This window comes from Garra rufa, chromosome 11 (assembly GCF_049309525.1).
Source record: "Garra rufa chromosome 11, GarRuf1.0, whole genome shotgun sequence".
NCBI lineage: Eukaryota > Metazoa > Chordata > Actinopteri > Cypriniformes > Cyprinidae > Garra > Garra rufa.
In genome coordinates, this window is record NC_133371.1 from 6,951,832 (window position 1) to 6,977,886 (window position 26,055).

Consider the following 26,055-nt stretch of genomic DNA (forward strand, 5'->3'; position numbering starts at 1 on the left):
TTTGTTAAACATTTGCATATATAAAAAAAAAAAAAAAAAAAAAAAAAACTTAAGAAACCTGGAAGTGTCTATTTGGCACAGAAATACGTCCAAATCGTTGTTTGAAAACTTTGTTCGTGTTTAGCATGAGAATCCAACTCTTTAACAGTGTAAATAACATGTATAAAACAGCATTGGACCCCTTTAATGGTGTAATCACATTGTTTTCTGAATTGTTCTAACATTTTGTCTTTATCATGCTTGATAAAAATGTTCTTTTGATGTGGCTATTGTTCCAGTAGTTGTTTTGTTTTGTTCCCCCTCCTAACAAAATGTGATTTACGAACGCTTTTGGAAACATATCAATAGAATCATTAAAAAGTATCGGCTCAAAAGAATGATTCATTTGTCTGACCCGCAGTCAAACTTGCTTCTGAAAGACCATTTTCTCTCCTCTGTTCTAATCTATAGTTACTCTGAACTTTCATAGCGCGCCTCTATATTTGAATATCTTTGAATAAAAGGAAAAGTGCTCTATAATTATACCCATGACAGAAAGCGGGCGGGATGGAGAGAGAGTTGAACACTCTGGGTTTAATCTCTTTATAACACCCACCAACTAACTCTCACAGACCACCCACCTCTGCTCCATGACTCACATCAACAAGCAGCCAGAGACTCATAAACTTACACACACACACTCTTTGTTTACACCAATCATGACAGGGCATGATTCAAATTCACAAAATTGTTTTTAATATCCCGAAGGTGTCTTTTGGAGAAAAAAAAAACAATCACATTGTTAGATAAAAGAACAGAACATCTTTAGAAATGTCTTTATAAAGACTTATTAGTACAAAGTTTGTATTCATAAATCAAACAGTCAAATCACTTCACAAGGATTTGATCTTTTACACTCCTGAATTTAGTGGTGCAATTTGTCTAACTGAGGACGATGTTGTTAAAAACATCCATACTGTAGTCACAAACAGGAGAGATGTTCTCTCTACAGACATCATATGATATAAGCATATGACTTTCACATGACATGAACATTTTCTCTGTGTTGAATAACTTATCTGAGAACACTCTTTTCTACTGAACTGAACTGAAACTCCTGCTACAGACATTAGAGGCACTGAATCAAACCCTCTTCTTTTTCCATTTATTTTCGACTAACAATGTTGCGTGAGATGAGCTCCTTCATGATCTCGTTGGTTCCTCCGTAGATGGGCTGGACTCTGGAGTCTGCAAAAGCCCTGAAAAAGAGCACACGAGACGATCATTAGGATGTTTCTAATGCGTTTTATTTATGAGTCGAGATTGAAAATCTGGCTGGGCGAATCTCAAAAATGTTGCGGTCATATTTAACCTTAATTATATTAATTGAAGCCTATTTTTAGGACCATTACGATTTTTTACATGGTGACATTTTAATGGCGAGCACATTTCCCCTTAAAATTCTTATTAGCGTTAATGAAAATATTCATTCTCATTACTGTAACACATCTACAAATACTTCATTTAAATAACATATCATTTCTCTTACATTAAAGTCACGAGGACAGGAAATCCAAAGTTGAAGAAAGTTACTTTTTAAAGTAATGCATTACAATATTGAGTTACTCCCTAAAAAAGTAACTAATTATGTTACTTAGTTACTTTTTATGGAAAGTAATGTGTTACGTTACTTTTGCGTCACTTTTTAAATCTGTGCAGGGCTTGCTTGTTTGTTTTTAATATAAAAAGTTCTATTTTTGTCAAATGTAAAAGCCTTTTACACCAAAAGGCTCAGGCTTAGAGAAAAGTAAATTGACGTCTGTACAGTAGACCGCAGAAGAAGAAAGTTCAACACTCTTCAGCAAGAACAACAAATGTTAGTTTTATTTAGAGTATTATTTTATTTTATTTTTTTGCTTATTATTAGCATGATTGCATTGGATCAAAGAGCAGAAGCAAAGGCACTGGTTAATAAAATTGGATTAAATACATAAAAGATATTTGTATAAATTGCATTTTACTGTTTTTATTTATTTTGAGGAATACTGAATCTGTTTTTAGTGATGAGATTAATGCATGTTCACATTTATAGGGAAATAAGTAACTGGCGTTACTTATTTGGATATTTTTTTGTAAATTAAAAAATAATGTGTTACTTGAAGTAAACTGATTACGTAACTCTGGTTACTTGTAATGCATTACCCCAACACTGAAGGAATCTACTCAACTTTCAATATACAAATAAGATTTTGGCAAAACGTGCTTCACTGTCATGAAAGTAAAAGACTCTTAATGGTCCAAAAATAGGCTTATTTTTTGTGTGGAACATTTATTACATTTTTGATTGTTTTAGTATCGAAAAGTCACTCGGATATTTTTATGTAAATTAAAAAGCATGTGTTACTGTAATAGTTACTTGAAAAAAAAAGTAATCCGATTACTCTTGATTTCTAACTGGTGTCACTTATTTGAAAAAGTAACTCAATTATTTTTTGTCATTTAAAAAGTAATGTGTTACTGTACTAGTTACTTGAAAAAAGTAATCTGATTTGGGGAGAAAATGTGCTTCGCTGTCATGAAAGCAAGACTCTTAATGGTCCAAAAATAGGCTTATTTTTTGTGTGGAACATATATATTACAGTTTTTGATTGTTTTAGTGTGAGATCATCTCTTAAAGCTATATTTATATTGCACTGAACACCAGCAGATTTTTTAAAGACTCTAGTCATGTATGAATATTCCAAGAGGTTCTGAAAGAGACATTTTACACCTACACAGGGTACATCTGCTGCCAACAAAATACACAAATATATCACAGAATGCAGTGATCAACAGTGACTCATCAGAAATCAGTCAAACTGTAGCTTCGTGGAAAAAAGGAACATTTAAACGTATTTCAGTAAACACAAAGGCATTTCTATAAATGACAATTAAAATGAACCCAGTTTTAGCTCTATTTTAAGAGTGTGAGAGATATTGTGGTGGGGTGATTTTGCAGAGCTGAGAGAAACTCGCCCTCTGCTGGACAACAGAATAACAGTCAAGAAAAAACGGGGGGAAAAAACAAGTGTAAATTTTTCGAAATTGAGATTTATATGTCATCTGAAAGCTGAATAAATAAATAATAATAGATAAATATATAAATATATAGCACATATGCACATTCATAGTTTTGTCTAAGGACATTTTTTTCTGTATATTTCTATTACTACTGTTATTTATAATTTATTGTATATTCTCTTTAATATTAGTGTTTTATTACCTTACCTTTATGTATGTCTCCACTATGTTTGTACTTTTTGTACTGGAAGCTCCTAACACCAAGACAAATTCTTTGTGTGTGTGAACACACTTGGCAATAAAGCTCTTTCTGATTCTGATTCTGATAAGCTTTCCATCGATGTACGGTTTGTTAAGACAGGACACTTTTTGTCCGAGAAACAACTATTTGAAAATCTGCAATCTTAGGGTGCAAAAAATATCAAAATATTGAGAAAATGGCCTTTTAAAGTTGTTCAAATTTAGTTCTTAGCAATGCATATTACTAATCAAAAATCAATTTTTGATATAAAGTAACGCATTACTTTTTAATTGACAAGAAAATTAGCTACTTTTCCAAATAAGTAACGCCAGTTACTTTTCCCCCATTTATTGACTAAAAGCTCTCCTGTCCCCATGTTGAGAGAAATTGTGAGCAAGATGTTACTTTAGTTCTAGAATAAATGTGAACATGCATTAATTCATCTCGCTCACTAAAAAACAGATACAGTGTTCTTCAAAATGAATAAAAACTGTGAAATTCAATGCAAACCTGCAATAATTAAATGTTAAATAATATAAATATCTTTTATGTATTTAATCACATTTTATTAACCGATGTCTTTGCTGCCGACCTTCGATGATCCAATTCATCCATACTAATAAGCACAAATGACTCAAGATAATCTAACATTTGTTTTCCTTTTTTTATATTGCTGAAGAGTCTTCTGCGGTCTACTGTACAGACGTGAATTTATTTTTCTCTAAGCCTGAGGCTTTTGGTGTAAAAAGGCTTTTACATTTGACCAAAATAGAACTTTTTATATTAAAAAGAAACAAGCAAGCCCTGCCCAGATTTAAAAAGTAACGCAAAAGTAACGTAACGCATTACTTTCCATAAAAAGTAACTAAGTAACGTAATTACTTACTTTTTTAGGGAGTAACTCAATATTGTAATGCATTACTTTTAAACGTAACTTTCCCCAACAGTGTTTATATTAGGAAATTTACAAAATATCTTCATGGAGGATGATCTTTAATTAATATTGAAAAACTTATCATTTTGACCCATACAATGTATTTTTGGCTATTGCTACAAATATACCTGTTCTACTTATGATTGGTTTCGTGGTCCAGGGTCACATATGATTGTCAGTGAATGCTGTAATTTTAAACATATTTTCACACAATTATGATATAAAATGACTTTGAAAGTTTGAAAGTTAATTGGACCACTTGTATGACTATTTTTTGTCTTCACAATAATCAGTCCCCATCCACTTTTATTTTATTTTTTGTATGGACAGCTTTAGACATGTGAACAACTAAGGACAAAAAATATGATATATAATAATATGACTATAATAATAATAGACTTGCATGTTGCGAGCTTTTATTTTGGTGGAAAACTGCTTGGAGAACTTTAGAGTGTCTTTTTTTGTTGACAACACACTTACAGTATAAACTATTAAATATGAGAAGATGAGTTGCTGGCATGTAAAAGAACACAGTGCCATGTTTTACTCTGAAACATCTCTGTCTGCAGCCACTGTCACAGAGCAAACACAAGTGCAAAGGTGACTGTCCATCAGTGCTGACTCAGAGACTGGTACTCACTTGGCTATCGGATACTCCCACATGTAGCCCCATCCACCGTGAAGCTGAAGGCACTGAGTAGCAACTCTGTTCTGCAAATCTGAGGCCCTAGGGAGGAAAAAAAGCTGATGTCACTAGTGTGCAAAAAGATGCAAGAAAGGTGGTGCTTTCTATAGACTTCATCAGGCATGCAAAGCTAAACAAGAAACCAATCCAAATGTTATTTGCCATTACTGTCACAATCAGTCAGCATGAAATAGAAAAGTTACGACTGACATAGATGAGCATGCTATGACGCATTTGAGAGCAAAATGATTTTTCGAATAAGAATACACACGATGGGGAGATCTGGATGATGATTCTTTCAGACTCAAATTGGAAAAAAACATCACACAAGTGAAATGGAAGACCTTTTTAATACCACCCTATATAAAGTTTAAGACCTACACCTGTCATGAAAATACACATTATATTACATACATGTAATATTTAATGTGTTTAATGTAAAAAGAAAACTTCATTTCTATCGCTGTCATAAATTATACTTATTACTACGACATACAGTGAACTTTTCATATCAGCAAACCATATTCCACAAAATATTCCCACAAAAGTACCACACTGCAAAAAATGCTTTTCTTAATTAAATTTTTTGTCTTGTTTCCAGCCATAATATCTACAAATTCTCAAATCAAGAAGGATTTTCTAGATGAGTAAAAAATATTGTCTTGTTTTTTACAGACAATAAGAAAAATCATCTTGGGGTAAGAAAACTAGATTAGTTTGCTTACCACATTGGCAGATTATTTAGCTTGTTTCAAGCAAAAACTCACTTAATTTGAACTGAAAACAAGACAATTTTTCCTTGACCTAGAAAATCCATCTTGATTTAAGAACTTTTAGACATTTTGGCTGGAAACAAGACAAGGCATTTTTTGCAGTGTGAGTGCAGATTTAGCTCTGTAGCCACTTTATTTTAGAATAAAAGGATTCTAGCTTTTACTTGGGGAGTTTGATGCATGCTCCAGTCCATTGATTTGAAACTAAACGCTTCAAAGCTTCATGAAGCGGAGTTTCGAAAGCACCCACCAGTATTTGGCCATGGATGCTGTGCTTGAGTCCAGCTTCTTCTCACTGTGGAGCTGAAGGCAGCTGTCAACAAAAGCTCGACCTACACAGATGTCTGTCTTCAACTCAGCCAGTTTGTGCTGCACCACCTGAAAGACAGAAAGATGATCAGTTATAGTCCTGATAATGAGGAGGAGTCATTGATACAAACCTGATTTGGACCTCACTGATTCTACTCATCTGTATGTACAAATGAACAGTGTCATGGAGCTTATTCAATTACTCTGAGCATCAGTCTCAAACCGCAGGAAGAATAGAGGGATACAATTACATATTGAGTGTGTGGCCATGACCTTACGTGAGGTTAAAAGCACACTAAACAAATGAGGAAACTAATAGTGAGGATCTGACAGAGAAACTTAATACAACTGAAAAGGTTTTTTAAAGGGGTCATGCCATGAGAAATCAAATTTTCTGATTTTCTAAATTGAAAGCAAGCTGTTGCTTGTTTTGAAATTCCTAGGTTTCATCAAAAACCATAACCATTTACATGCCAACAATGCCAGGATAGTGTTTAGAAACGTGGTCCAACCGGTCACAAAACAAGGTAATAAAGCAGAAGTAGGACAGATACTGATCCTCCAGAAGAACTAACGATAAGAGTGAAATGTGTCAGAGTTCACCAAATCTTTTGTTGTTTATGTGTTTGCTGCTATTCCCTCTGAAGTTGATGTGTAGGTTGTTCCCTGATCATTCAAACTGATCATTTACTTTTTAATTATCTTTGAAAATGGTCAAAAGAACATAATTTTCTGTAGTTTTTATTTACTTTCCCAATAGAATGTAAAATTATAATAATTACCAATAGGGCTGCACGATTATAAAAAAAAAATCATAATTGTCAATGAAATTGTAATTGCAATTATTAATTACGATTATCACAATTTACATTGATTTATGTTTTAAAGAGTTGTATACCATTGTTTGAAGCAACTGCATGCCATAACTTTATATAAAAATAAAAAAACGAGCTGAAAACACTCTTCCTGAAATACTTTTATTGTTTTTCTCATTGTCACAAATGTCAATGATAAATTGGTTTGTTTGTTTTTTAAATAAAAAAGTAAAAATGCAATATGCATAGGGATATGGCGGTATCAATTTTCATGTTGCGATTAATTGATAATGCTTTTATCACGTTATACAGTATTATCACGATATTGAAATTTACTTGCAAAAACATGGTACTATTTTCTTATGACAAAAATAACTGAACATTTAAATACAATAAAGCAATAGACAAAAAATGTATAAAGTTAAAAAAACTTAACACAGATTACAGTGCAAAAGAATTATAAACACCAGTAGGTATCACTTTACAGTAAGATCTCTTATGCTAGGGACACACTACACGACTAGCAGAAGCATTCTAAGACTGACCTGAACACACTTAACGATTGTTTCCACCGACTGGAACCGATTTTAGTCTTTGACAATCGGAAAGGAGCACAAACCTAATGACTGAGTCACTCCACTCCACAACACACTTAACGATTGGTGAGTCACGACTGGACAAATTCTGCCAAACCCAAAAAAATTAAAATAAAAAATACAGTGTAGGCTACTCCAACCGCAGCATCTACCCGCGCTCCCTCAGCCGCACCAAAATACAACACTGCGGTACTTTATTTGACACCCGTTTTACCTATTGAAACGTTGTAACGCATTTTTATTATAATATGTCTTTTCAAATGCCTAGGTCTGTTTAATTTCCTTAATTATAACATTTCTAGCACTACTTTTAAAAGGTTTATTCAAGCAATAATATATAAATGATATCATGCATGCTTGTCTAAAATCAGGGATTAGAAACGAATTGGTTCCAGGTAAAATGGTATTTTTTTTCTTTACATTTACAGAGAATGAAACGAACGAAATTAAATATTAGCCTACTTAATAAATTCAAGGCACTATAATTTTCTTATCCATTTGATACAACTGTTATAGCTATACAATTAATTTATATAGAATAATTGTACTTCGTCATATTCGTGATTTATGAAATTATATATAAAAACTTCGATTTGAAGTGTAAGCTATTCGTTTTGTTTGTATATTTATTATGAAGAAAATTCGTTAACCTAGCCTTTAAAGTTGATTTAATATTGTTTTAGAAGAAGTTAAAAGTTAAGAAAAAAATAGGATTAAGCCTGTAGTTTATATATATTTAGGGCAATAGGCTAATCTTTTTTCTTGACTTTTCTTACACTGCAGATCGAAATAAAATCATTCTTCTTTAAAATAGGAGAATCACTGAGAATCAGAGCGCGGGGCACAAACGAACGCGGGGTTAGTTGTAACGCGTGGTTTAAATATTTCCACACATGCAAGCATAACCAAATTTTCAGTATTTACTAGTTGGCGTAGCAACACTATGCAGAGAAAAAAGTGCGCCAAAATGCAAAAGCCTTTTGAAGATATCGCAGAATATTTTGTTTACCATAGTAAACGTACATTTCTGGCTGAAATAATTTTTTCATTTCAGCTTTTGGTATTCATTTAAAATGAGACAAATAGGCTATTATATTTTATTCTCCAATCTGTTGTTTATCAGTTAGAAAGTTTATTAATGGTTCTCAAACCAGCAAGACAGTAACCTGTATTATATTCCAGTGGTGCAGAGAACGTTGTAACACTGTGTTATTAAACTATGATATTCGATGCAATTTACACTATTGACTTTCATGGATTTTATTGAGAAATGTAAAGCATTTTGGCTCGTTTATGTGTGTTGTTTATGTGTGTCGTGTTCTTTGCGAGCTGTGTGTGGACAATGTGTGTCCACATTGTTTTGAACTACTGTACAGCTGTGTTGCGATCAGGGCCGTTCTAACCATGTGGCAATGTGTTCATTGTCAAACTCCAAAATTGGATTCTTTTTATTATTATTATTTTTAAACGTCATTACTTTATTTGAAAAAGTGAATGCATGCATTTTATTGACAAAATATTTTAGTTTGTTGTGTAAATGTTTTTCATTCGATCAGATAGCATTTTAAGCCATATGGTCGTGTTATAATGTACCCCACCTACGGGGCATGTTGTCACATTTCACTACCTTTCTTTTGAGGTAAATAACGAAAAACATATTCACTGTAAATATGAAACAAAGCCACATATTTGTACTAGACAAGTGTGAAAACAATGTGGACAAAAATTGTACTCCGATCCCCTCGCAGACTAGGCTATACAAACCATGAAATTCAAAAAGTGTTATGCGCTCCCCTTTTGAAAACGAAACTATTTAAATCTGTGTAGCCTTAAGTTATGAATTAAAAGAAAGGCGAAATAAATCACATCAAGACCAATCTGTATTTTTCTTGTAATCAAGAACATTTTTTTGGACAAAATTACCTAATTAATGCAGAATTATGTTTGACAGTGAACGCATCTCCACCGCATAGCTGCATAAAATCGCTGGTGTCAGTCGCAAATATTAAACATGTTTAAAAAAATCTTAGTGAAAACGACTGGCTCTTGAATTCTAAGATTATTATCTTTAGACACCACACACTATGCGATTTTTTGTGACGACTATAAACAGCGACTGAGCCCGACTGGAACAGACTATGCCCGACTAGGCACGATCTGTGATCAAGACCAAATTCCATTCATAATCGGCATGAAAATCGTGTAGTGTGTTCTCGGCATTAGTTAATTAATAAATATTTACAATGAGCAAAAGCTACATAAGTTATTAATCATTGTTAAAAAAATACAACTCTTAGCTCATTCAATAACACAGTTGCAAATTTTGATTTTAGCAATTTGTTATTAAATACTGGAATGACCTAAGATTAATAAATGTTTAGAAGAATTTTTCAATGGAGGTTTATGTTATGTGTTTAGCTTATTAAGTCTAAATATTGAAGTATTTGTCGCTGTGATGAACACCAGAGCAAATACACAAATCTGAATGACGTTTTAAATGATTTTAAAACTTTTCAGAAACTGAAAGCTGTTTTGTTTACTGGGGTTTCTGGGTAATGGCTGCATCATACATTGTAAATATTTTTAGAAAATAATTGTTACCCCTTCAGTCGAATCACTTCGACGTTACATTGGGATCTCGCTTGAGAGACCGATCACCTCTGAGCCTTATTAAAAAGGCCAATTGAAAATTGGCGAGTGGACGTGCGCGCCGGCCACGCCCCCGTACATACGGGTATATAAGATGGCTGCGCGCACCACTCAGTCAGACTTTTGCTTTCAGAGCCGATGTGTCGAGCCTCTAAACAGCCGAGAAGAGTTCTTCAGAGTTCATGCTCCCTCCTGCTGCTGCGCTGCCATAACTAAAAGAGTGTTTCACAGAAAGAGCATTGTTTGGCAGCCGTCAGCGCGGTCCCGCGGGCGGCCGTTTTCACGGCCATATAAAGCCTTTTTGCATTCCAGCGAGCAGCCCCGGCGAGTGCATTGCCCCGCGGCCCCTCCCTGGGCAAACCGGGATCACAAAAGAGCAATTTCTAGCGGCCGTTTTAGACGTCCTTTTCAGGATGTCTTTTCGGCCGTGCGTCTCTGGATGTGGTAGTTTCCTCTCCTCAGCGAACGGACATGAGCGCTGCCTCACGTGTTTAGGCTTTGAGCACGCTGGGGTGGTGCTCATGAATGGTCCATGCGGTGAAAGCATGACCATGACCACGCTGAAGTCCTGCCGCTCGTTCGCGAGCTGGCTCCCCCCGCCTCCCTCCCGTGGTCAGCCGTTGAGCCGCCTATGCTCTTCGGCCACCGCGGTGGGGCGCGGGGGGGGACATTCAATTTACGATAGACAGCGTTCCGCCGGCTCAAAAAGCCCTGCGGACCTCTCTATCTCAGCGCGGTCCCGTTGAGTTTCCGCAGCAGACGCTTCCCCGCCTGGCGGGCTGAGCGTCTCCTTCGGTGCTCCTGCAGAGGATGAGATGTCTGTCACAGCATCAGAGGGAGAGTCAGACGGTGACACATCTCTTCCCACGGCGCGGCGCCCACCCGTGGTCGCTGCCCCCCCGGAGGTTGATGTCGAACTGTCGGCTATGCTTTTCCGGGCAGCCGGGGGGGATCGGTTTGAGGGTTCCTCAGGGGCCTCCGGCCGATCCTTCTAGGCTGGACGACTGGTTCCTGGGGGGGGCACCGGCGGCAGCGCCGCGCTCCCCCCCGGTCCCGTTCTGACCGGATGTGCATGAGGAGCTGACAAAATCGATGGCGCCCTATTAATTTGAAGCGCACTCCAGCTCCTCTCCCCTCGCCACTCTCCATGGCGGGGCAGCCAAGGGGTACGTGGCGGTCCCCCAGGTCGGGCGCGCCATCGCGGTGCACCTTTGCCCGCGGGCGCGGCCGCCTGGTGGGGCCCTCCGCGTCTCCCTTTTAGGGCATGTGAAATTTCTTCCGCCCTCATCGGCTGGGCCTTTTCTGCGCCCCCCGACACGCTGCCCCGCCCTGCAGGCCATTGCAACACTGCAAAAGTGCCAGGTGCAGGCACCTTAAGGCCTGCACGAGAGTGGTCCTGACCAGGGGGTACTTGAAGAACTCCGCGCCGCCACTGACTTCGCCCTTCGGGCCACTAGGTCGCGGCGTGTCCCCTTGGTCAGGTGATGTCCACCTGCGTGGTCCAGGAACGCCACCTTGGCTGACTCTGGCCCGGATGGCAGAGGCCGACAAAGTTCGCTTTCTCGACTCTCCCATTCCCCAGAGCGGCCTATTCGGCGACACCGTGAAGGGTTTTTGCTCAGCGGCGTCGAACGTATCGCCGGCCCCCAAAAGCCTGCGATCCTCCGCCCATCAGCATACCCCATCGAGTTGCCAGAGCAGTACGCCTCCCCGTCGTTCGGGCTGGGCGTCTCCTCTGGCGCTCCAACGGTCCAGAGGCAGACGGAGGCCGTCCAACATATCCTGCCCCGCCGCGAAGTTACCATTCCGCCGCCTGGGCCCCCGCCTCCGCCTGCCCGTCGCCGAGGGCGTCCCCCCGCAGCTCCGTCCCCTGCTGAGCCACACGATCCAGGCTCGCGGCCGACGTCGAGCCGCCCGTGGGAGAGGGACGCCGCTCGCCTCTCAGGGTCCTGCGACGGAAGACCCTCGCAGGCGAGCTTCGAAGCGTCCCTGATGCGAGCACCCCCGGAGGTGGAGAGAGCTACTCTGTCGGCACTCCCGCTGGAAGCGGGACTTAGCCGGTCATTTGAAATCACAGAAAGACCCAGCTTTCTCACCTCTGGGGCCCCGGCCCCGAGTTTCCTTCCTGAGCAGCACTTCCACTCCTCGGAACCAGACTCGGGACCGGATGTCGCCAGCGCGGGAACCAGGGAAGTAGGTAAGCACTGCTTAGCGCAGTTAGACACTTCTCCAGGACGTTTATCCTTCTGGGTTTTGTCTCCTTCCCTGTCTTTCCCCAGGCTGCCCCACCACGGTCACGCCGGTCAACGTTCCCTTGATACCACTACACTGGTTGATACGGACGGTACGGCCCGGCTCCAGGCGTCCGCCCAGACTCACAGGTACCCCTTACATTCTTTATTCGGAAACAGGCGTGCCTCTGTTCTGCCTGCGGAGGTCGCGTTCCTACTGGCGAAGGACGCGATCCAGCCTGTCTCTCCGGCCGGGACGAGGTCGGGGTTTGATAAGAGTCCTGACTTCACGTGTCCAGTTAGAGTGGTGGGTTAACATCCGCCCTGGATGGAGCTCTGTTCCGATCCCTTCTTAGGCTGTCGGCACACATGCTCACGACGACGCACATACAAGTATGTTTCCGTCTCCAGGGCTGGGTTGCAGCCATCTGCCTGAAGGGCACCCGCTGTCGCGTCTCGATCTTTCCCCGGTGCACACCCCTCCGGCGGTCTGCCCCGGGGGTCGAGCGCTCAGCGCGAGGTGCTTCCACTTGGCTAGTCCCTCTCCTTCCTGCCTTCTTTAGGCCATAGGAGCTCCCCTGTCCCCTCTTCGGCAGACAGGTACTCGCGTCTTCAACCGTCTCTTCGACTGGTGCTTACCAGCCCACTCGTGAGTTCCGTTGTGCGAATACAGGGACCTGGTGCCTCGGCACCCCCGCCATCTGGTCCTTCAGGCCAACCGAGGGAATCCCTTTCCTCGGTCGGGAGCCCGACTCGGTCCACAAGACGGCCCGCCTTGCTACCAAGAGCGCGCAGTTGGTGCTGTAGTCTCTGAGCTAATCAGGAACTATTCAGCGGTCCCCTCAAATCAGAGGCTCCTGGGGCACATGTCAGCTCTAGCCGCTTGCCGTTAAGCTGTTTCATGTGAGACCGCTGCAGCACGATCGAGTCCTATGATGGGCATGGCATCTCGGCTCTCTCCGGACTGGCGTTTTCCCGCAGTATTGCCGACAAGTCAGCCCGTGGCTTACCACGGGTTGGGTTGCCATGTACAACAGAGGCTTACAGCTCCTCCCATCTGCTCCCATGGAGTCCAACGTGGCAGATTTTGCTACTTGCCATTCATTTAAAGCAGGGAAACTCAACCGTGCAGCCCCCCGGTTCCCACGGCAGTCCACCCACCTGCAGAATGGCGACTCCACCCCGTGACGCAGCTAGTTGGAGTTATATCGGCAGGCCCAGCCACATCCGCTCGCCCTCCCGATTCCTCCCATTGCCAGAGTAACTCTGGCACATAGCTGACCTCCGGGGCCCAAGTACGCCCTTCCCCAGTGAGCCTCCTTGCACAGACTCTGTGCGAGTCCAGGGAGGACGAGGAGTAAGTCTGGAGGTTGCGCTGCAAGGACGGCCCACCCGGACTTAGGTCTTAGTAACCTTCCCCTCGCGGCAGTCCCTCCCTGTAAGGGCACGGCTTGACACCTTAGATCTCTCCGGCCTTCCACAGGCCGTGATACAAACTATCACTCGGTACTGGGCTCCCTTGGCAAAGGCTGGCTCACGCACTGAGATGAGGTCTATCGCTGGCATTCCTCTCGCTGAGAGGCACAGAGATACACGATTGCAGTAGTGCTTCCTTTCCTGCAGGAGAGTTGGAGCGCAGGCTGTCCCCTCGACTCTCGGAATATATGCCGCCGCTTAGCCGCATATCACATGCAGTAGATGAAGCAAAATAGGTAAGCACCCACTGGTCGTGAGGTCCCTCAGAGGTGCCAGACCGCGCCTCATACCCTCTTGGGACCCCCCCGTCGCCCTTCGGGCCCGCGGGGCGCTTCATTTGAGCCCCTGGCCTCAGTCGAGCTAGAATTCCTGTCATTTAGACAGCGCTCCTGATTGCCCTGGCCTCCATCAAGAGGGTAAGGAGACCTACAAACTTCTCTGTAGGGAAGCTTCCCCGTCGCCTTCTCAGGCCGCGGGGCGCTCCCTTGGAGCCTCGGGCCTCAGTCGAGCGAGAAAAACGCTCCTGACTGCCCTGGCTCCCATTGAACGAGCAAAGGTTCCCCAGAGGTGCTCAGTGGGCCTCAGTCGAGTCCTGTCATTAAGACAGCGCTCCTGACTGCCCCGGCTCCTATTAAGAGGGTTGGAGACCTACAAGCTTTCCTTGCCAGCAAAGTGTGTCAAGAAGTTCGGGCCCGGCGACTCTCACGTTACTACCTGAGACCCCGGCCCGGCTATTGTGCCCAAGGTTCCCCACCACGCTTTTCCGCGGTCAGGTGGTGAACCTGCAAGCTCTGCCCTGGAGGAGGCAGACCCAGCCTTGCGATGTTGTGTCTATGTGAAAATGAATTCGCTCGGCACTTCACGCACCTAGCAGCTTATCTGCTTGGGGTTCAGCAGAAAGGGAATGCTGTCCCCAAACTGAGGTGGCTCATTGGGTGGTAGATGCCTCTCCCTCTCTTATCTATATCTGGGAGAGCCATGCCCCTTAGGTGTTCATGCCCACTCCATTAAGAGTGCTGCTTCATCCTATGCGTTGGCTCATGGCGCCTCACTAGCAGATATCTATAGAGCTGCGGGCTGGGCGACACCTAATACCTTCGCTAGGTTCTTCAACCTCCGCGCAGAGGCCGTTCCTCCCGTGTCTTAACATAAGACTTCAGGCGAGCGGGGGGACGGCTGGTGTCGGCTTGCTGCGCCATTCCCACGTGGATCCGTGCGCTATCTCCCAGAATGTTCCCTCCGGTGAACCTGGGGTCCTCCATGCCCCGCAGTCAGGGCTAGATGCGGAGTAGTCCTTGGCTGTGATCCTGCCTGGGTCTCCTTCGCCCCGCAGGTTGTGGCTATACTTTTCAATATTTTCCAGCGGAGGAGACCGCTGTTTCCCTCGTGTATCCCTAAGAAATCTTATGGATATATTGAATTATTCTCATTTCCACATGCACAAATTGCATGTGCTCCCCCCCCCCAACCCATGCTTCAGTACATCTGGCATCCCTGCAGGCCCCCTTATAAAAAGGGGGCCTCGGGGCGTTGGGAAGGTTACGTTCAATGACCGCCTGCGGACACGTCTGGGAAGACCTGCCGGCACGTGGCGTTGTGCGTAACGCGGCGTCAGGGTCGTGGCCTTTTCCATGGGTCTAGTTCCCAATGTAACGTCGAAGTGATTCGACTGAAGGGGTAACGTCTAGGTTACGAAGGTAACCCTCGTTCCCCGAAGGAGGGAACGGAGACGTTACATTCCCCTGCCACGCCCCTGGCGTCGCGCTGACGCTGGGCTCTCCCGGCTCTTCAGCAAAAGCCTGACTGAGTGGTGCGCGCAGCCATCTTATATACCCGTATGTACGGGGGCGTGGCCGGCGCGCACGTCCACTCGCCAATTTTCAATTGGCCTTTTTAATAAGGCTCAGAGGTGATCGGTCTCTCAAGCGAGATCCCAATGTAACGTCTCCGTTCCCTCCTTCGGGGAACGAGGGTTACCTTCGTAACCTAGACGTTTCCAATTGTTTCGCTAGATAAGACTTCTTCCTCGGCTGGGATCGTTTATAGCCCTTTGAAGCAGCGTTTAATCTGCATTTTGGAAGTTCAAACTCGGGGCAAAATATGGAGAGAAATCCTCAAATGTTTTCCTCAAGAAACATAATTTGTCATCGACTGAAGAAAGAAAGACATGAACATCTTGGATGACATTATCTTTAAATTTTTGTTCTAAGTGAACTACTCCTTTAAGCATGCAGAATAATAAATTTTGCAATCGTGGCTTTAAACAACTATGTAATCGTGACTGTGATTAGAAATTCGATTAATTGTGCAGCCGTATACAAGGAATACTGTGTTAGAAATGTTTGCTCACTTACCTTCAATATCAAATAAATAAAAGATTTAACTTGACTCCTTTATATTTACCTGCAGGTCAGCGATGGTCTTCCCGAACGCCTTCCGCTGCATCACGTAGTTTCTTGTCTCTTCAAACATGAACTCACAGCTGGCGAGACCCATGACTGCTATAAGAAGGCGCTCCTGCAGAATAACACAGAACGAAAGAAACAAACTGAAATCTCTCTCTATTCCTATTATAGTTCATTATAATGGGGTGTCAGACTATTTGTAAAGCTTTTCAAATTCCCAGAATCCTAATCCCTTCATATTCTGATATCTTTAACAGACAATGCAATCCATGTACAAAAGATCTTCACAGTGCAAATATGTGAGGGGGAATTGAATGGGTCCTACGGCAGGTTGTTAGAAAGATGGGGAGATTAACTCAATAATACAAATAATACTCATTTACGCTCTGTGAATCCTTCTAAAAAAACTTTATTACTCATTACAAGGAGGTACTGAAGACAGCAGTAAAGTTATCTCAAACAAACAAAGAGAAGCTATTAAATCTGTTGTAGTATTATCAGTAAAGACAGCAGCAGATGTCTGCTGTTAGTCTTATACCTGCGGCAGCTCGTTCATCAGATAATAAAATCCTTTATTGGCCTGACCCAACAAAGCTTCAGCGGGCAAACGCACATCCTCAAAGAACAGTTCAGCTGTATCCTGCACAGAAAACAAAGACCCAATACATTTATAATTACACTCACGAAAAAAAAAGTTTATTCTTTATAAGTATGCTATTAGTATACTTCTTTTAAACTGAAAAAACAGTAAAGTATAATATCGGTCTACTTATATACTTCCCAGAAATATACTTAAAATGATATTTAAGTATAATTGACTCATATTTAGAAAAAGTCTAAATATATTTGAGCTCTACTTGTGCTCTGAGAATCTGTGTTTTCATTGTTATACTCGAGGAGATCTATTGAACATCTTCTGAACAGAATTTCCAAAACACAAGTGAAGAAGAAACCGAAACAACAGATGCTTCCACATGTAATCTAACACAATCATCAGACATAAAACAGCATCAAAACCATAGATATGGAAAACTGTGTAACGTTATGGAATAAAATGTCCACCCATGAAGAGGAAATAATGACTGTCAAGCTTTGGGCTGTTGATCAACTCCATCTACGTTTGGATTATCATCAATAGTCTTTTTGTTCAAAATGTTGTTTATTTATTTTTTTGTTTAAAAAACTTACCCACTTTCAAGTGTTTATAAAAAAAGAAAGCATGAAATGTTTTTGTTTAAAAATCAGATACCCTGTTCTTTCTTTTGATGTTTTGTATGTTCAGATATTCATATAACAAAATATATACAAATTAATACCTAAATAGGGACATAGTAGTATACTTAAAGTATGATGTAAAGTTCACTTAAAGAAAACCTATGAGTATACTTGCAGTATAAATCTACTAAACTAGTAGTTTACTGAGACTATACTTCATAGTGTACTAAAAATGTATAAAAGTATTTAATTAGTAAACTATCAGTATACCTATAAGTTCACTTTTAGTATACTTGCAGTACAAACTGAAAACATAGATGTAAACTAGTTGTGTACTCAACGTTTACTACTGTTATACTTAAACTATACTTTAAACGTATACAATTTAGTCCCAAGGAGTATTGAAATAGTACACTTAAAAAATATACTACTAGTACACTGGTAATTGTATACTTGCTACATAAGGTATCCTTTAAAATATACTTGAGCTTTACTTAAGTATACTTAATAAAATAAATTTGAAGTATACTTCTTTTTGGTAAGGGTAGACCTCTTGATTAATCTATATTAAACTATAATGTAAATTTAATTTTTACGTGTTTCAATACATTTTAAGTAAAGTCTTCTTAAACAGAGGTTCTGTATGTTGAAAGTTTTAAGGAGGACCTGAGCTTTGAGTCCGAGCTTCTCCAGTTTGCGGCCCTTTTGGAAGCCCTTAGTGCCGTTGTCAACCAGGAACAGACTGATTCCATGAGCTGCTGTCTTTGCTTCACGGTTAGTCACAGCAACGACAATCACCACATCGCTCATCCAGCCGTTAGTGATGAACACCTGAAAGACAGAAGAGGAAGACAGTGCTTTAACAAAACTTGATGGAAAATCTAACTACACTCTTAAAAAATGCCATAGAAGAACCATTTTTGGTTCCACAAAGTACCATTCAGTCAAACCAGCTCTTTCCTACCTTTTTATAATCTGAAGAGACCTTCTTTCACCACAAAGAACCATTTGTGAAACAGAAAGGTTCTTCAGATGTTTAAGGTTCTTAATGGAACCATTTAAACAAAAAAGGTTCTTCTATGGCATCGTGAAGCACCTTTTTTTTTAATGGTATAATCGGCTGAAGATTCACACAAAATGTATGTATTCTATAAAAGCCCAATTTCACACACGATTTCACATCAGTAAAATCATATAACGTGACTTGCATAAAATGGGACATGCTTGATTTATACATTTTTTTGTGATGTGGTGTTTTTAGAAGCACAAAAGAGAATTTGCGCTGTTCTGTGTATGTGTTCAGAGACAAAGCAGAATACGGACCAGTAAACTCAACGGTTAGATTAAAATGCGTACCTGAATGTCAAATACATGCAAATATATGTCAAAATGTGGCGTTTAGTGATTATTCGTGTAAACCTTCAACTTATGTCTGAAATGAACATAAACAGTTGAGAATTAAAATCTGTGTGTAACAGTATATTGGATCCGTGCGGCTCTTAAAGCAGCCACGAGTAATATTCCTTCTGCCGTCTCTGTGCTTAATGTTCATCAAACAACAAAAGACAAAGACAATATCACTCACTGCTCTTGACGGAGGACTTTTGTAGTTTTTATAAGAAACAAACCATGTTTAATTCTTACAGTGAAGACCATGCCGTTTAATTTTACATCAATTAATTACATTCAATTTAAAAAAAAAAAAAAAAAAAAAATTCTATTGTATTGCTACACTGCAAAAAATGCTTTTCAAACTTTTACTAAATTTTTGTCTTGTTTCCAGTCAAAACATCTAAAAATTCTTAAATCAGGAAGGATTTTCTATACAAGGAAAAAAATATCGTCTTGTTTTCAGAAAAGATAAATTAAAATTAAGTGAGTTTTTGCTTGAAACAAGCTAAATAATCTGCCAATGGGGTAAGAAAAATAATCTAGTTGTCTGCTTGAACTAAGATTATTTTTCTTACCCCATTGGCAGGTTATTTTGCTTGTTTCAAGCAAAAACATGCTTAATTTTGACTTCTTTTTTCTGAAAACAAGAAAATAGTTTTTACTTGTCTAGAAAATTCTTCTGGATTTAAGAATTTTTAGATGTTTTGACTGGAAACAAGACAAAAAAATCTAAGTAAGAAAAGCATTTTTGGCAGTGTTATCTTTAAATTAATCACTCATATAAAGTTCCGGACCCAGTCATAATGGTGTTAAATAATCGTGATTACAATATTGACCAAAATAATCGTGACTATGATTTCTGCCATAATCGAGCAGCCATTGTTCATACCTTGCTTCCATTAAGAATCCAGTCAGTTCCATCTTTTTTTGCAAACGTCTTCACTCCTTGAAGATCACTTCAGAGAGAAAATTGAAGATGTGAACCAGGACGACACAGGGAACGAATGAATGCATCACAATATGACTCCACAAGCATCAAAATGTGATGCACCCTTTGTATATTTTCATTTTCTTTTATAGTTTTTTGTACAATTTATGATTAATGTCATGCTTGCACTGAAACCCACCTGCCGGCTCCAGGTTCTGTCATAGCGATGGCTCCGATGCATTTTCCAGCAGTCATCTGTGGAATATATTTCTCGATCTGAGCCTTAGAGCCATAGTGACTGATATAAGGCATTACAATCTCAGAGTGCAGAGAGAAGCCAGGACCAGTGCAGTTAGAGTACATTCTACAACACAAACAGAGACAGAACACCAGCTACTTTACAACACACACACACACACACACACACACACACACACAAAGGAAAAAACTAAATCCTACACAATCAAGGATGTGAATAATTCCAATTCAATCCTAAATTTGAACTGATGCAGCCAGCAGAAGACAGAATTGGATTTCACACTCATGATTTAGAAAGGAAAGCCAATTAGTCTTTTTCACACTTCAGTGTTTCTTGTTTCCGGATTGGCGCTTGCAGGGTAACAGTTTTTCAGGTGACAAAATAGATACTATGAAACTATATGATATATACCGGTGTTTTATTCTACAAAGAGCAAACATTTTTTCAGAAACTTTGTGTCAGCTTCGGCTCATCACAACTACTATGTTTATTTAATTCTGAATGTTGGCACTTATAATTCAATACATTTTTGAGCTTTGCCGTTCTGTCCATTTGGTGCTGGCCAACGTTATTATAGTTTTGCTTTTTTAAATTAGTTTTATTTTAATATAGTTTTCAAATTTGCAATACATTTTAGTTTCGTTTTTATTAGCTTCATTAACAGTTTTGTTAGTTTTAGTTTAGTTTTTATTTTGTGAACACATTTCTATTTTGTTTTTACATAGTTTCAGTTTTAGTTTTAGATCATGATTTCCTCACAATTCTAAACTAAGCAAAATAACGTAAGACAAAATATGAATTGCTGCAGTCTATTTAAAAGTGTTTAATTCATTTGAATGAATGTTTAAACATTTAATACAAAATATTTGTATTTAAAATATAATATATTCAATACACCAATTTTTAATATTAAATTTATGAAAAAGTGGTTTGAATGAATAAATGACTCACTCATAAAAGCATTGCTGGATGAATCAGCGTTTTTGAATGTATCTCTATTCACTGACAAATGCATTTTTTAACAGTTACTTGTGTCCATTTAGTGGTGAAACAATACAATGTGACACAAACGTTATTTGAAGTGCCAAATACTTTCAAAAGATGACATGCTCTGTTTTGATCTCTACCATTGACATCAATGTTCATATCCAAACTATGACCTTTAATCCAGTATTGCTGTGATAATATGAATGACTGAGTGTTTGAAAAGACTGTTTGTGAAGCTATTTCTTACCTAAACACGGTGACTGCTCTCTCTGTGTCAGCGGCGGTGCAAATACACATTTGAGGACTTTTTCAAAGGTTTAATAGACATGGGGAATCATTGTCAATTAGAAATGAGATTGCATGTTGGTGTTTGTATCCTGACCTTTTAACGATTAATCAACACTAGTATATTGGTTCGATTGCTTGTTGTACAATAAAAAAAATTATAATTTTGCCTAAAACTGATGCAGTAGCCTAGATTTAATGCGGGTGCTGTTCAGGTCACTGTCTTTATTATTTTTCTGCCATGGGGCGAGAATGCAATGATTACAAAAATTATTTATTTTTGATCATTATTATTTTATTTCAGTTCGTTTTTCAATAAAAGTTGTTAGTTTCATTTCGTTTTAGTTTTCCATTTATTTTGATATATTTAGTTTTCTGATCAGTCGTTTTCGTCTTAGTTTTAGTTTTCGTTTACGAAATTAACCTTGGTGCTGGCTGTGCATTACGCCTCGTCATGTGAATTTTTTTTGTGATTATTATTATTATTAAAATGTTACTGTATTTTCTACTTGCTCTCCTTTGCACTATTAACATGACGATGTAAAAGTATGTTGTATAATGTGCCCAGGGATATACATAATAAAATAATATAATACTAAACAAAAGATGACTCTGATTAATGGCTTTATTCCAATTAGATCGGGATTACATTGTTGTTTGAGATGTTTGAGTTTATGCATTAACCGAACTCAGAATTGTTTAATTTATTCTTGGGAAAATGTACATTTGGATATAAATGCTGTCAAATGCTGTCATAATTTATTATGATGTAGTGAATTGAGGGAAATGACTGAGTAAATATGCTCAAATATACCAGAGTTGGAGAACAGAAACCAGCCAGTGCTTTGTTGAGCATATTATCTTGAGGAGTCAACAATTTGGAAAACAGACAAAAAAGAAAAGGTAAGCAGCATTATTTGAGACAAGGGCATAGGCACAGACCTGTAGCAGATCTAACTTTACACTGCATTGACGTAACTTCAGAGTTTTGTGGAAAAGGCTAATTTGTTGGGTCAAGATTTGAATCAGACAGAAAAGGGAGGAGCTACTGAGACAGACAGATGGGGGCGTGGCTACTCACTGCTCCTCCCACACTATAGCAGCAGACAGGAGGTCTCCTCCGATTCCTCCATGCTCCTCAGGTGTATATACTCCAAGTAATCCATGCTCTCCTGCCTTTTCCCAAAGCTCTCTGCTGACCTCACCAGCCTTCTCCCACCTATAAGCACATGTGTATATATGTGAGACCACATTAGCTATTACATAACTGGGAATGACCGACCCTGCTGACTTACTGAGCGTGATACGGAACAACTTCCTCCTGAAAGAACCGCCGCACATTTTGACGAAACAGGTCATGTTCCTCTGAGAAGATCCGTCTGGTGCCGATGTCCATCAGTGTCTTGGCCATGGGCGTCTCAGGTCGGAAAGGTGCTGCCGCTTCCCCATCCTTGACCTCTGCGTGCTGCATTCTGGGAATTAAATTAAAGGAGAAGTTCACTTCTAGAACAAAAAAGTACAGATAATGTTCTCACCTCCTTGTCATCCAAGTAGTTCATTACTTTCTTTCTTCAGTCGTGAAGAAATTATGTTTTTTGAGGAAGAAATTTCAGGATTTCTCTCCATATAGTGGACTTCTATGGTGCCCCTGAGTTTGAACTTCCAAAATGCAGTTTAAATGCAGCTTTAAAGGACTCTAAACGATCCCAGCCGAGGAAGAAGAGTCTTGTCTAGCGAAACGATCAGTTATTTTCATAAAACAATATATATACTTTTTATTGTCAAATGCTTGTCTTGTCTTGCTCTTCCTGAACTGTTTTTTTTTCCAGTTTCAGACAGTTAGGTTATGTCGAAAAACTCCCATCTCATGCTCTTTCTCTACTTCAAAATCATCCTACATCGCTATATTACCTTTTTCGTTAATGGTGTTTGATCTTCTTTGCAAGTTCACTTTGCAAACACTGAGTTGGTATTTTGTAGGACGATTTTGAAATGATTTTTGAAGTTGAGGGAGAAAATACGATGGCACTTTTTAGACAACTGTCTTAACCCAGAATACAACATAGTTCATGGAGAGCAAGACAAGATGAGCGTTTAAGGTTAAAAATTATTTAAATTGTATTATTTTATGCAAATAACTGTTTGTTTTGCTAGATAAGAACCTTCTTCCTCTTAGAGCCCTTTGAAGCTGCATTTAAACTGTATTTTAAAAGTTCAAACTCGGGGGCACCATAGAAGTCCACTATATGGAGGAAAATCCTCAAATGTTCTCCTCAAAAAAAAAAAAAATTCTTTACGACTGAAGAAAGAAAGACATGAACATTTTGGATGACAAAGGGGTGAGTACATTATCTGTACATTTTTGTTCTGGAAGTGAACTACTCCTTTAACACATTAAAACAGTCTTTGCTATAATTCTTTAAATATTATAAATACATTATTACCATTAATACATATCCTCCTCGTTTCATAATATATTCAACCATATTCACAAACAGTGGTACTCCAATATACCACGAAAGAAAACCACTAAAACAGAAAAGCTTAATACTATTGTACTTTTTTGTTTGCGTAATATTTCAAAAAAAATATTTTCATTCTGAAAAACACTCACTTTAAAAACATGTAAGAAAATCCAGTGTCATTTGAAAATGAACATATTAAGTGTGACCCTGGAGCAAATGTCTTTCAGTCATTTGTAGCAATAGTCAAAAACACATTGCATGGGTCAAAATGATCAATTTTACTTTTATGCAAAAAATCATTAGGACATTTAAGATATAAGATATTTTGTAAATTAACTAACGTAAAAATATTAAAACTTAATTTTTGATTAGTAATATGCATTGCTAAGAACCTCATTTGAACAACTTTAAAGGTGATTTTCTCTCTCTCTCTCTCTCTCTCTCTCTCTATATATATATATATATATATATATATATATATATATTTTTTTTTTTTTTTTTTTTTTACACCCTCAGATTGCAGATGGTCAAATAGTTGTATCTCAACCAAATATTGTCCTATCCTAACAAACCATATAACAGGGGAGCTTATTTATTTAAGCTTATTTATTCAGCTTTCAAGCTTTCAGATTCGAAAAAAAAACCGTTAAACCGTTACAACCAAAACACCATGAAATAACTGTATGTAACGTTATATAGCTGATCATGTAAATTGAACATTTCTGATTAAATTGCCAATATTGAAAACGATATTCTGTTGAAAATACATAATTTAGAGGGAAAGGGATTTGACATTATTAGATCCTTTACTGTAAAAGATTAACAGGAACAAATTTAGCTTAACCTGTTATTTGGTCGACCTATTTAAGTTGGTTTTGGTAACAACACCTGCCAGTTTTATTATTATGATTAGCAATAAAAATAGAAGCCATGTTTCTAAGTGAAAATATATAGTTTTTCCCTTTGTGAATTGTTAATTCATGCGTCAGAGAGATAAAAAAAAAAAGTGAAAGTGCAAAACTATTTATGTGAATTATGAAATATGAAAGAAAACAGCACAAATGACTCTTACCTTGACATAGTCACGCTAAACGCCTGTTTGCTCCGCAAATAAACATTTTTTGTCACAGGAGAAAAACTCCTTACTGCCTTTATTGCAAACATGTTGATCAACTCAAACGAGGAGACTCAATATTTATTTGACAGGTCAGAAAACCGTCCGTGAACTTTACTCTAATAACAGAATAAAAGCCAAGACACTTCCGTCTGAAGGCATAAAGACGATATTTCAAAATAAGAGTCTTTTCACGCTAACGGTCAGTAAGATGACATGATGATGAAAAACAACTAAATATTCTAAAAATTCTACGATGGTAAAATTATGTTGAAGTAACGTTAGGCTAACTGTTTAATTTAGTAGTCCTTTCTTCTAATCCTGGATATTCAATTTGTACAACCTATGTTGTGTTTCAGCTTCTGGAAAGACGCATTTTTAATGTTTGCTTACTGTATACTTCAAGTTTATTTTATTAAGTATACTTCGGTAAGGTTCAAGTATATTTTTTCAAGCGTACTTCATGTAGTAAGTATACAAATATCAGTGTACTAGTAGAATACCTGCGTTGAAAGAGGTTAGGACTTTCTACCTTATTAACATACATATACAGATATAAATAAATGTAAAAATGCATAAATAAATGTAGTATAACAGAAATGTACAAAAATATCACAATTAAAAATGACACTTTTGACTAAAAAAAAATTTCAGCATTTAATTATTTATTTATACATTTATTTATCTATGCATTTCTATATTTATTTATTTCAGCATTTAATTATTTATTTGTGTACTAATTTATGTATTTCTACATTATTTATTTATTTATTAAATACATGTTGACATACGTAAACTAATGTAAAAATAAATAAATGTAGAAATACGTAAATAAATGTAGAGACAAATGTATAACTAATGGTACAAAAATTGCACAATTAAAAATGACACTTTTGACAAACAATTTATTTTTTATGCATATCTGCATTTATTTATTTCAGCATTTAATTATTTATTTATACATTTATTTATTCATGCATTTCTATATTTATTTATTTCAGCATTTAATTATTTATTTGTTTATTAATTAATTTATGTACTTTTACATTTATTTATTTACTTATGTATTTCTAAAATAAATGTGGAAATACATAAACTAATGTAAAAAATAAATAAATGTAGAAATACATAAATAAATGTAGAAATAAATGTAATATAACACAAATGGTACAAAAATTGCACAATTAAAGTGACACTTTTGACAAACAATTTATTTTTATGCATATCTGCATTTATTTATTTCAGCATTTATTTAAT

The 26,055-nt window shown here is 38.6% G+C and overlaps 1 protein-coding gene across 1 annotated transcript; it reads right to left on the reverse strand.

Moving 5' to 3' along the window:
* Positions 1 to 712: 712 nt before the first annotated feature.
* On the reverse strand, positions 713 to 24,910 carry acadl (acyl-CoA dehydrogenase long chain). The gene is made up of 11 exons (XM_073850803.1): positions 24,757 to 24,910; positions 22,515 to 22,691; positions 22,301 to 22,438; positions 19,888 to 20,052; positions 19,650 to 19,716; positions 18,035 to 18,199; positions 16,692 to 16,793; positions 16,152 to 16,265; positions 5,923 to 6,050; positions 4,855 to 4,941; positions 713 to 1,238 (listed from the first exon to the last, which is right to left on the reverse strand). The coding sequence occupies exons 1-11, from the start codon at positions 24,846 to 24,848 to the stop codon at positions 1,145 to 1,147; spliced, it is 1,329 nt and encodes a 442-aa protein (XP_073706904.1). The 5' UTR covers positions 24,849 to 24,910; the 3' UTR covers positions 713 to 1,144.
* Between the last annotated feature and the right edge of the window lie 1,145 nt (positions 24,911 to 26,055).

What these genes read in the sequence shown, in the direction of transcription:
- acadl (XM_073850803.1), bottom strand. Translation starts at nt 24,848, where the DNA reads ATGTTTGCAATAAAGGCAGTAAGGAGTTTTTCTCCTGTGACAAAAAAT. An exon ending in TTTAGCGTGACTATGTCAAG is followed by an intron (nt 22,692 to 24,756) that starts GTAAGAGTCATT and finishes TTTAATTCCCAG; the next exon opens with AATGCAGCACGCAGAGGTCA. An exon ending in ACAGAACCTGGAGCCGGCAG is followed by an intron (nt 19,717 to 19,887) that starts GTGGGTTTCAGT and finishes TTCTCTCTGAAG; the next exon opens with TGATCTTCAAGGAGTGAAGA.